We start from the raw sequence: 12,714 nt of genomic DNA, 5'->3' as shown, positions 1-12,714 counted from the left end.
CCCAAAAGTATTTTGGAACATGTTTACATATAAGCAAGGTTCTAGTGGTTTCCACTATATGTCTGTGTTTCCTTTCGGTCAAACCATTTTGTTGAGGCGTATTTACACAAGATCTTTGATGTAAAATGCCATGATTTTTCAAATAATTTTTAAAATCTTTTGATATATATTCTCACCCTGAATCAGACCAAATATAAAAATATTGATTTTAAGAAGATTCTTAACAAGGTTATGAAAAGTTTCAAAAACTTCATATTTATGCCTAAGAAAGAAAATCCAAGTGAAACGAGAATAATCATCCACAAATACCACATAATAAGTAAATCCTCCCTTAGAGGCAATAGGAGCAGGACCCCAAACATCTGAATGTATTAATTCAAGTGGTTTGGAGGCAACAAAAGTCCTCTTTTGATAAGAAATGACTTTCATTTTCCCCAGAATACAGTCAGAACATTGGATTTTTTTCATTACAAAATTTTTTCAAATGAGATACATTGGATAATTTAGAAATGGTAGGATGACCTAATCTTTGATGCCATAGAAAAATATCCAATTTTTGTATATTGAAGCAAAAAGAATCTTTGGGAATGATCAACCGGTCCATGTAGTAGAGATTTTTTCTATGTTCTTCCCCAATCTGCTTGCCGGACTAAAAATCTTGTATTAAATAGCATTAGATGTGAAGGAGACCTTACAACCATAGTCGAATATTTGGAAAATTGAAAGAAGATTTCAGTTAAGTTTTGGAACAATTCTGACTTTTGAAATAGAAAATTTTGAAGAATTTAAAAATTTTCTAATTCCTTTTATTTCAAGAGAGAATTTATCTGTGGTAAAAACATTAGATCTACTTGAATTAAAAATACAATCAGAGAGCACAAAACTATTAGGGGTCATATGAAATGAGACACCAGAATCTATGAGCTAAGAAATCTTACCGGGAGGTGAGGAAGAGGAGACCGCGACACCGGTTAAGGAGGATGAGCCTTTGAGGAGTGGTTGTAGAGCTTCCGAAAACATGCCTTTATAATTGGAGTTGGAGGCTTTATTGTTTTCTTGAGAAAGTTCTATGATAGCTACTCTTTTTGTATCCTTTTTTAATTCAGGGCAATAAGATTTGATGTGCCCTGGTTATCCAGGGTTATGACAAATAATTTTTTTCCATCATACCTCCTATCATTGCTCCTTCGCCTCCAAGAATTATTCTTGTACAAGTGAGGAGGCTTATAGGAATAAGTATTGGCACTGAGTCTAGGTATTGCTAGTACATTGTCCTTGGTTTCCTTATATTCAGTTATAGATTTTAGCCTTGTTTCTTTTATGCATACTTGGGCTAAAATCTCATGCAAAGAAGGAAGTTCCTCTTGCTTTCAGTGGATAATTGAAACTCGAACATATTCAAATTCAGGTTTAAGCCCTCTCATAAGCCCGAACTAAGAATTTGATTTTTCCTACGACAAGCATCTTCAAGGGTATCCCAAATAGGCTCTATTTTGGTCATTTGGTCCCAAAGACTTTTGAGAGTCCCATAGTACTCTCTAACACCTTTCTCTCCTTGTTTACCATTATGAATTTTGTCTTGCAATTCCCATTTATGGGCGGCATCATTTTGAATGTAGGTTTGTTTGATAAAAACCCATGTTTCATCAGCCCTCTCATATTATAATATATTACGGCACGGTTCTTCACACATACTTCCCATAAATAGGGAGAAAACCTTTGCATGTCCCATTTCTCATGCCTTAAAAGGCCTTTTTTTTAATCCAAGAGAGTCATTTCCCTTAAGGGGTTCTTCTTTGTTAACACCATCCTCTCCTCAAATAGATTTAGTGAGAATAGGTTGAGGTTCTGATAGAGAACCATCAACATATTCCTACAAATCTTTGTCAATCAAGATCCGCTTAATAGCAGTGTCCCACATATTATAGTTTTTCCCATAAAATTTGATAGGAACAACTATAACCACTTCCTTTTCGACCATCGCACCACAAAAGAATAGAAGATAAGATGTAGAGAGAGAAGAGAAAAAGAAGGGACAATGAAGATGAAGACACGCTTCTCAAGGCAATGAAGTTCACGATCTCTCGTTCCTCCTTCACATATACTTGAATGGATTCTCCTTATGGAATACAAAAAAACACAAGCAAATGCCTCTTAAGGGCAAGTACAACACACACAAACAAAGACCACTTATGGGTCAAGATACAAACACAATCACAATGCCACTTATGGGCAAGAGAGAAAGAATAAACAATATATAGATTTTATTGAGAGAGTGCTTGAAATACAAGAGGGGTTTTCCCCCTATATACACCACACACATGCACATCAACTTTAAGAGTTGCCATTTTGAAGACAGGCAGAAAAGATGTACGAAGCTTTATTGTCAAGTTAGAAAGGCAAAATAAAAGCACCTTTCATGGTTACTTATTTTGACAAAGAAAAGTCAATACAATCATGCAACAATCCCAAAGGCCCTGACAATCTCACTGGCATGCGCCTGCAGAAAGAATACTTACGTATTGCAAAAGAATGCCTATTAAAATACCCAAATAAGAGGTATTTAGTCACTGAGGAATTCCAAATACTGCTAACCTATAGAAAGATGAGGTCTTACAATCCTAGGTAGTTACCCGTAAGTTGTGCTGAAAAAATCTATAAAATAAAACAGATACTAAGATATGCTTAAAGATAAACTGTAAAAGAAAAATCAAAGAGGAGCATACATTTATTGCATGAAGATATTGATACTAAAGAAGCTGATGGCCATGGAGCAGCAATATTGTCATTCAGATCGCACGTGAAACTGATTCCTGAAGTGTGGTCAAGTGCTGCATCTGAAGGCAAGCTTGGTAACAGGCAACCTGATTCTAAGACAAATGGAAGAAAATGCAATAAGGACTCAGAAAAGAGAAAATTCATTTCATGGTACACACACACAAACTACAAAAGTTGTTAACTTCCATAGCCATAATGGATGTTAACAAGTTCACTACAAATTTATATCCATAACAAATTCCACGATGACATCAGAGTTTTATGCATTGACTCTCACCACCATGGGCATTTAAGTAATTTTATAACAAGTAAATGACACAATTATTAGCTGTATTCTAGGAATGAACAATGGTTTTAATGTATTTTCTTTGTCTAGCTTCTTATACGCTTCGAAAAAATGCCAAAATCTATTTTTGCATTCTTTTGTATTTTTTTATCTTATTAATGCAGAGAACTCCTCAAGACTTACAAGAAATCCCATAATATCACAAAAATTGCCTCAAAAGGACAGCTGAGATTGTTATTGGTGACAACAGTGAACACACAGACATATGAGTATTGGAAAATGTCTGGTTCCTTCTGGCCTGCTGGAAGAATCAATTTATTTATTATAATTTTCTGGCACAATTTGGACATTGCTGAAGCGCTGGGAACCAGAAAAAGTGGCATCATCCAGCCTCATTAGAAGAAAGTGTTAAAAGTATGGTTTCATCAACCATCCAAACTCTAACCTTCTCATCCCCCAACTCAATTAATTTAGAGGTTTGGCATCCCCAACAATTTAGATACTGCGTCGACCAGCTTTTGCCTTGGAGGACCAAAAAGGAAGGAGAATATCAGTCCTTCTAGGAGGACCAAAATATACCTCGTAATTCAAAGAGGAAAAAGGAGAATATCAGTCCTTCCAGGAGGACCAAAATATACCTCATAATTCAAATACGAAAACTAAATAGAGAATAAATATATACGTACCTGTTTATATGTGTGCATGTGTGTCTATGCATGATGAACACTTCTAAAAGTGCAATGCACCTGTATGGCACACACACCGATGTGGGTGCAACACTTGGACAGGGCTTCCTTTGTGTCAGATGATGTCAACCGCATGAAGGTTCATTTCTGTCTGATATATATATATATATATATATATATATATATATATATATATAGATAGATAGATAGATAGATAGATAGATATGGGTTAATATTTACTGTTGATGAAGGCACCAAATTATATGGAACTATTGAGCTAAAAATCATAGGTTTTAGATGTCTTTTTGTAAATTAAATCTTATGGATGTGATATACAATGTTTGTTTAGTGGGAAATGAGTTTTGAAACATATGATTGTGACACATAAGCGGGTTTTTTAAGGGCTTCAAAAATTAACGGTCCATAATGCACTAAAATTTCATAACTCAAAAAATCATATTTTTGGATCAAAATAACACTATCCAAGTTTTGATCCTTAGCAAAAAATCCTTCCTGAACACATCCATATGGTCAGATTGAGTTGATAAAGTTTGAACCTATGATTTACAGTTCAATAGTTCTATATAATTTGGTGTAGCACCAAATATTAACCCTATATATATATATATAAGCAGACCCACACCCAAAGTTTTTTGAAATTGCCATGTCGCATCCTCCGCACCCATATCTGCATCTGCATCCACACCTATGTGACGTGTGTGATACTACTAAAGACCACTACCATGTCCAATTCAAAATTCATGAATAGTTCCCATAGTGAACTTTCTCATGTAGAATCTTTTGCCTTACCTTGTGATCCAACTGCACGGACAATTGAAGACCCAATTGTAGCCAGCATCACGACCAGACACCAAAATACAATGACAAATCAGTACATTGAAACAGCCTAAAGTTTATAGCCATAAAGAAACAAGAATCCACCAAAAATATGGCCAGAGAAATACTTCCTTGTAGATGGCCTATGATATCTAACCTTGAAGAGAGAAATCTTTAAGGGTTATATGGCACAAATCATAGATGTCATTAGTGATGTTTGCTTTCTGCAACTGTGTGCCAAGCAGTGTGGCACAATTTAATGCTTGCAAGTTTGTAATGAAACTTTGCCTCTGCAAATGAGATACGTAGTTCGCCAATGCCTTACAGCAAGCGGTTTGTTTTCCAATCATGCCTCCACAGTCTTTTGAAACATTTTTCATTGTTGGGAAAACCAGTGGACAAACTGCAATCAGAAAAGATGATAATATTAAAAAACCTTTAGATGATATGAGGACAATAGCTAACATCAGTTAGCAGTAAAAGCATTGACATTAATCAGAACATAAGCTTGTAGTTTTTTTTAACACTGGACTTCCATAACAAGATGCCAGCTTAACAGCTTATTAATGGCATTGTGGTCCATTCTTTTAATCATACAAGACGTATGAAAGGTAGAGGATTTACATGCACTTAGATGGAGCACTCTACATGGACATAATATGACAAGAATTCTAAAATAGGCAGCACTCACTCAAAGAATTGTCGCACATTGGAGAGAAAGATGCGGAGTGTAGAATCTATCCCCTCTCAGAAAAGTAAAAATTCTCATGCATAGATCACGCTATGTTCCTGTTGGAAAAAGTTTCAAAATATTCCTTATTTTATAAAGTGTTGGTGCTTTATTGCTTTCCGCCAAAAGTACTTTGAAAAAGTTTAGTCCCATATCTAAGAAGGTGAAATATTTATGGTGGTTTAAATAGAGTCTTTGCTCTTTATCCTATAGTTTGGAAACCCTTGGATCATAAGGTGGCTTGTGGACATTGTTGTGATTCGCGCAAGAACATACGCACCGTTCACACAAGAATGGATGCACGCGTGTGTGCGCAACGGCGCTTGAGGCACAATGTGGTGTTTTGATGATACATTTTGCACTTTGCACGCTTGTAGCGGCGCGAGGCGTCGAGGTCCGCTTTGACCACGCTGTAGTATTTAACCAAGCCATCTTTGACCTTCTGTTTTCTCGATTGGTTTGGCCATTTGAAAGACTTTAAAAAGGCATTTATATGGTGTTTATGGGGCGTTGTGACTGTTGGACGGTTTGAGATATCCTTGACCGTTTGTCAAAGGACGGTGACCATTCAGGGTCATTTTTGTTAAATTTTCAAATGTTGGATTTATGGCCTTTAATTTCATTTATCACAAAAAATGTGTTGGCCTTCCAAAAGTCTATAAATCTCTTCATTTTTTGGTTCATCAGATTTTCTGATTCTCAAGTTTTCTCTTTGTCTATTCTTTTGCTCTCGTTTTGGCTTGCTAAGTTCACGTGGGAGAGGTCACCTGATCTTGCGAAGCAGTGATGCTCTTGAGGTCCAAGCCTAGTTGTATCCTTGGAACTCAGTTGCAAACAAATTCTTTTCACATCTTCGAAAATCCCGAAATGGGTGATTGAAGTTCTAAAGATAGCGATCTTAAGAACGTGCATCTATGATTAGGATCTCGTTTTTTCGAAATCCTATTTTTGGCTACTATTTGTACCAACAATTTTAGAACTTCAATATGGCCTCTAATTCGACATTCAACTCCATCAATCTGCTGAGCAATGACCTTGAGAAGCTTGATCAATTTGATGGGTCAAACTTCAAGCGGTGGCAATCGAAGGTCTCCTTCCTGTTATCTGAGTTGCACATCGACTATGCCCTCAAAAAGTCCTGCCCCACTGTTGTTATTGAAAAAGTTGAGACAAAAGAACAAAAGAAAGAGAGAAAAAGAAGTGTCACATAGACAACTACCGATACAAAGGGTATATCTTGAATACTTTAGTTGATTCTTTGTTTGACCTGTATTCTCTTTTGGAGTTGGCTAAAGAGTTATGGAATGCTCTGTAAATCAAGTACAATGCAAAAGACACTGGAAATAAAACCAGTATGTTAATTTTTCTATTGTTAATGATAAGCATGTATTTGATCAAATTCATGAGATGCAAATATTGGCTTATAAGATCAAGGGAGAAGATATGTATCTTGATGACTTTCAAGTTGTAGTCATCGTTGGAGAACTACCTGATTCCTGGAAAGAATTTAGAAATCACTTAAAACATAAAAATGAAAAAATTACTCTAGATGGTCTTCTTAAGGACATCCGAATTGAAGAGGAGACTCATCTTCGTGACAAAAAGAATTTAAATCTTAAAGCGGGTTATCCCAAAGTGAATATTATTAGTAACAAAGGTGGCAAAATCACGAAAACCCAGAGAAACAAAAAGAATTTTGTGAAAGAGAAAAAAAACAAACGATACCATTTTGCTAGAGAATGCAGAGAACATAAGAGGACTGGTCCAAAACCAAATAAGTCAGAGGAGAAGCTTGTTGCAATCTCTGAAACCTTTATGGTGGTTGCGAATAGGAACTGGTACCTGGATACTGAAAGCACTGTTCATATGGAAAATGACAAGAACTTGTTCAAGTCGTATGAAGTAGTGGGGGAGAGATGTAATCTCTTTATGAAAAACTCTTCCTCAACTAAAGTGCTGGGAAAAGAGAGTGAAAATTAAGTTCACCTCCGAGAAAGTCCTAACATTTAAAAATGTCCACTATGCTCTAAAAGTTCATGAGAACTTAATCTCTGCAAATCTATTAATACGAAATAATTTCAAATTTGTTATCGAGTCTGCGATTATAACTGTGACCAAAGGGATTATCTTTGTAGGCAAAGGATTTTTCATTGGTGGTAATGTTAAGATGAGTATAAATGAATTTGTTACTTCTGTTTACATGGTTGACTCATATTTTCTTTGGCATTCACGATTAAGACATTAATTCTCGTAGCATTCATAATATGAATAATTTTGATATGCTTCCTTGCTATGTCAAAATAAAATATAATCATAAATGTGAGACATGCATTCAAACTTAAATAACTAGACTATTATTTCTTAATGTAAAAAAGAATTATAAATTACTTGAATTAGTGCATTCATATGTGTACAATGGATAATGTTTTAAGTCGTTGTGGCAATAGGTATTTCATTACCTTTATAGATGACTATTCTAAATTCGGTTACGTTTATTTGATGAAACATAAATCTGAAGCATTTTCTAAATTTCTTCTTTATCTTATTGAAGTACAAAATAGATTTAAAACCAAGATTATACATTTAAGAACAGATAGAGGAGGTGAATACTTAGGTGGAGAATTTGATAAATTCCGTGAAGATAATGGTAGTATTCATCAAACCTCTGTCCCTAAAACTCCTAAACAGAATGGTGTAGCAAAAAAAAAACATAACATTTATAGAAATGATGAATGTTATGCTTCTTAATACGGGTCTACATCTCAACTTATGGAGAGAGGCTCTACTTACTGCTGGATATTTTCTAAATCGTATTCCTTACTCTAAATTTGATAAATCACCTTATGAATTGTGTTTTGGTAAGAAACCTAATCTTAGTTATTTTCATGTTTGAGATTATTTAGCATATGTTAAAATTCTATAACATAAAAAATAGAAGGTTGGGCCTAAAGTATTTGTTGAGAAGCAGTCGACGCTTCTATGTAATTAAGGGTAGTTTGGTAACTATTTAATAGGTCGGGTCTATGGTATTTACTTATTGTTCTTAAGGGTATTATTGTACATACTTTGTTGCTGGCTAATCTCTCTATTTAGGTGAGATTAGTCCTAAGTGATAGCCGATTTTTATTTCTCTCTCTCTCTCTCTCTCTCTCTCTCTCTCTCTCTCTCTCTCTCTCTCTCTCTCTCTCTCTCTATTTTGCTTGAAAACCCTAGCCGCCGACTACAACATGGTATCAAAGCAGGTTGCATATCTGAGCGTGTGATCTGATCAAGTTCCTCCTCCTTTGAAGGCAGCAACCTAGTTGCTCAACTCATCTGTAGCAACTAGGTTTATGCGTGGGAGCAGGCTTTGTTCTTGGTGTGTCGTAGAGGATAGATTTGTTGTCGACATCAGTGTGGAGGCCAGTCGATGGATGCAAGCATGTGATTTCTGCGTCGTGGTCATCGGGTATGTAAACAAAAAAAAACAAAACAAATATTAAACAAAGGTTGCAGTCGCTGCTTGGAGTCGATCTGGTGTGGTATGATACAGTCTTTTTTAATTATGCGTTCAGATCTGGGTGTCGATCTGAGGTTGAATGAGACAGTTTTTTATGATTCAAGTCTGCGTTCAGTTTTGGGTGATTATAATCTACTTGTCGTGGTTGTGGGTTTCATGTTGTGTGTCGCAGCCTTCCCCTTTGTGATCTAAATCAGATATGTTAGGTCGATGGAAGTGTTTGTGGGTGGTGTTTTTAATAAGACAATAGAAGTTGTCGATCGTGTGGAAAATCAGATCTGATCAGCGTCTCTTAAATCTGATCAGACCTATTAGTGTTGAATGTTGCAGATCGGTGTGAAAAACCAGATCGGATCAGCGTCTCTTAAATCTGATCAGATCTATTAGTGTTAAAGTTGCATATCGGTGATTGGTCAGATATATAGTTGTTGCAGCAAACTGTGTGTGTGTATGAGTGTCTGTGAAGTGGAACACATCTACAGCCCAATCTCATGGCTGAAACGCAGAAAACAGAATTAAAGGACTTAGCGACTGATTATAAGGCTTTTGCTAATCCATTCTCCTATGGATCATCCGTAAAACTCGATGAGACCAACTATGCTAGATGGTCTCGTACGTTCATGATGTCTGTCTGAGAGCATCGCAGAAAACATATTTTGTTAGAAAGTGAGCCTAAAGACAAAATTGGAAAATATGCGACATGGGAAGAGGACAATGATATAGTCATGTCGTGGATTATGAACAATGTGTAACCTTTTGTCGTTGATGGGCTAATTTATTACACAACTGCAAAACAAATGTGGGATAATTTGTGAGATACTTACTCACAAGAAACTAATGTAAGTCGTATTCTTCAAGTGGAACAAGAGATCTATCAATTGCAGCAAGGAGAGCAAACTCTAGCCCAGTACTATGCCTCTGTGAAAGCAGCGTTTGAGAGACTAAATGCACATAGACCATTATGTTGTGATAAACAAAGGTTACACCAGGAGCACACCATGGTCGCGCGGTTCCTTATTGGCCTGTCAACTGAATTCTCAGTTGCCAAAGTTCAGATATTGACGGAATCTGATGTTCCCACTCTTTCCGAGGCATATAACCGGATGAGCAGGCTTGTGATGTCTCTTCCTTCATCCCAGTCGGACTCACAAACCTCTGCTCTGTCTGTCTCCTATGGCCGAGGCTGAGGTTTTATTCCTAATACACGAGGTCGGGGACGTGGTCGAGGCACAGGAGGACGTGGCAAACTTCAGTGTACCTACTGCGGGAGATTTGGGCATTTAGAAGATAGATGCTTTGACAAGAATGGGCGACCTCCTGCACATTCAGCTAAAGTTGTTCCTACAGCTCAAGTTGCCAAACCCGAGTCTCCCGCCGTTCCTCCTAGTGATTCGGTTACACTCACTCGTACTGAGTATGATGATTTGTTGCCACATCGTCTCTCTAGTTCTCCTGTGGCTGATGTTGCATGTTCTGCAGGTGATAATTTATCTTGCCAAGGTAGTAGGTGGATTATTGATTCACGGCATCTCGACATTTGTGTGAAAATGCCTATAATTTTTCCAATTTGAATAGTGTTGCTAACCATAAAAATGTGGCTTTTGTCGATGGAAGTTCTTCTCCCATTGTTGGCCAGGAAAATATCTCCATCTCCCCTACTCTTCAGTTATCAAATGTTCTTCATGCCCCTCCATTCCCTTAAAATTTGTTATCTATTAGTCGTGTTGCAAAAGAATTGAATTGTCGAGTAATATTTGATCCTGCCTGTTGCACATTTCAGGACTTGCTGACGGGGAAGACGATTGGTGGAGGCTATGAGGAAGGTGGAGTCTACTATCTACATCGACCGGTTACATCGACCGGTTGGATCTGTTCATTCTGCATTTGAGTCCTCTTCTAGTCCGCTGCTTTGGCATCATCGTCTTGGCCATCTTCCGTTGCTTAAATTGCGTAGAGTTATTCCTCACATCTCGTCGTCCACTACTCTAATGTGTGAAGCATGTCAGCTTGGGAAGCATCATAGGAGTTCATTTCCGTCCAGTCAGAGTCCTCTAAGTCAAAATTTGTTTGATCTTCTTCATGTTGATGTTTGGGGTCCAAGTAGAATTCTTAGTCGTTCTAAGTGTCGTTATTATTTAGTCATTGTATATGATTTTTCCAGATTATCTTGGGTATTCTTGTTAAAAGATAGGGTTGAAGGCCCCATTATTCTTAAATCCTTGATTATTGAAATAAAACTCAGTTTAATTCTTGCGTCAAAGTTGTTTGCACTGACAATGCTCTTGAATTCAAATCCTCTGACTTATTACAATTTTACAAAAACCTTGGGATCCAACCTCAGACTTCTTGTCCTCATACCTCGCAACAGAATGGAGTAGCGGAGCGTAAGCATAGACACATTCTAAATATTGCCCGTTGCCTTATGATTTAGTCTAATATGCCTGCATCTTACTGGGGAGATGCGGTTCTAACTGCGGGATATCTAATAAACCGTATGCCTTCAACCTCGGTGGGGGATCGTATTCCCATTCAAATTCTCAGACCTGAAGCTCTTCTTTTCCCTGTCTCACCAAAGGTGTTTGGTTGTGTGTGCTTTGTTCATAAGCTTGGTCCCAACCGAGATAAATTGTCTCCCCAATCTATAAAATGTGCTTTTGTTGGGTGTCCTAAGCATCAAAAAGGATATCATTGTTATGATCCCATATCCCAGAGAGAGTATGTCAGTGCGGATGTTTCATTTTTTGAGTCTATCCCATATTTTTCTAATACTTCTTCGAGAATACATACTAGTCAAGGTGATTCATTCCCTCTTCCTGTTCCTCCTTTTCCATTAGAGTTTGTTCGTCTTGAGCCTCTTGTTCCCAGTCTGACTCCGTCTCGTTACAAACATCCTCCTGTGGTGTACACACATCGAGCTCCACCCAACTCTATGCACGTGCCATCAGCTTCTTCAGAGGTGAGTGTTCCTGACCCTACTGACCATCCTCTTGTTGATGGTGATTTACCTATTGCTCTTCGGAAAGGAAAAAGGCAATATACACTTCATCCTATTTCTCAGTTTGTTTCTGAGGCATGACTTGGTGAAGTTATAAAGAATTTTGTATTAGCATTATCTGTTGCATCAGTTTCTCTCAATCATCATCAAGCTCTTCTGGACCCCGAATGGGCGAAGGCCATGCAGGATGAAATGGATGCACTGCTTTCTCGGAGAACCTGGGACTTAGTTGATCCTCCACCTGAGGCTGATATTGTTGATTCTAAATGGGTCTATACTATTAAGTATAACTCAGATGGATCGATTGAAAGGTTTAAAGCTCGCCTATTTGCGAAAGGCTATACTCAAACTTATGGGGTGGACTTCTTTGAAACATTCTCTCCTGTTGCTCATCTTGCTACTATTAGTCTTGTTTTGTCAGTCGCAGTGCACCATGGTTGGTCTCTATGTCAGTTTGATGTGAAAAATGCTTTTCTATATGGAGACTTGGAGGAAACAATTTACATGCAACAACCTCTGGGGTTTGAAGTTCAGGGGGAGTGTCAGAAGGTATGCAAGTTGAACAAGGCAATCTATGGTCTAAAACAGAGTCCCCGTGCATAGTTCTCCAAGCTGGAGAAGGTCATGTCAGCATTTGGGTTTGTCCGATCTGCCTCCGACCACTCTCTTTTTATTAAAAAGACTTACACAGGGATTGTGGTCATGATTGTATATGTTGATGACATTATAGTCACAGGAAGCAAAGCCCCATCTTCAAAAACACTTTGTGACTAAGGATCTGGGACCACTTAGATATTTCTTAGGCATAGAGGTCGCAAGGAGTAAAGAAGGATTGGTTTTGTCACAACGGAAATATGTCTTGGATCTGCTGAAGGAGACAGGGATGTTAGGTACCAAACCTGC

At 37.5% G+C, this 12,714-nt stretch overlaps 1 protein-coding gene across 1 annotated transcript in view; it reads right to left on the bottom strand.

Moving 5' to 3' along the window:
• LOC149834619 (putative GPI-anchored protein At1g61900) overlaps nt 1-12,714 on the bottom strand; it is a 47,205-nt gene that overhangs the window by 22,763 nt on the left and 11,728 nt on the right. The window contains exons 4-6 of the mRNA XM_090010215.1: nt 4,745-4,990; nt 4,561-4,572; nt 2,727-2,870 (exon numbers count right to left, since the gene is read on the bottom strand). Coding sequence (XP_089866341.1) covers nt 2,727-2,870; nt 4,561-4,572; nt 4,745-4,990 — 402 coding nt within the window. The remainder of the gene's footprint in view (nt 1-2,726; nt 2,871-4,560; nt 4,573-4,744; nt 4,991-12,714) is intronic.

Source organism: Nuphar pumila, chromosome 6, assembly GCF_984573655.1.
Source record: "Nuphar pumila chromosome 6, dmNupPumi1.hap1.1, whole genome shotgun sequence".
In the NCBI taxonomy this organism is placed as follows: domain Eukaryota; kingdom Viridiplantae; phylum Streptophyta; class Magnoliopsida; order Nymphaeales; family Nymphaeaceae; genus Nuphar; species Nuphar pumila.
This window is presented reverse-complemented; position numbering and strand designations above follow the sequence as displayed.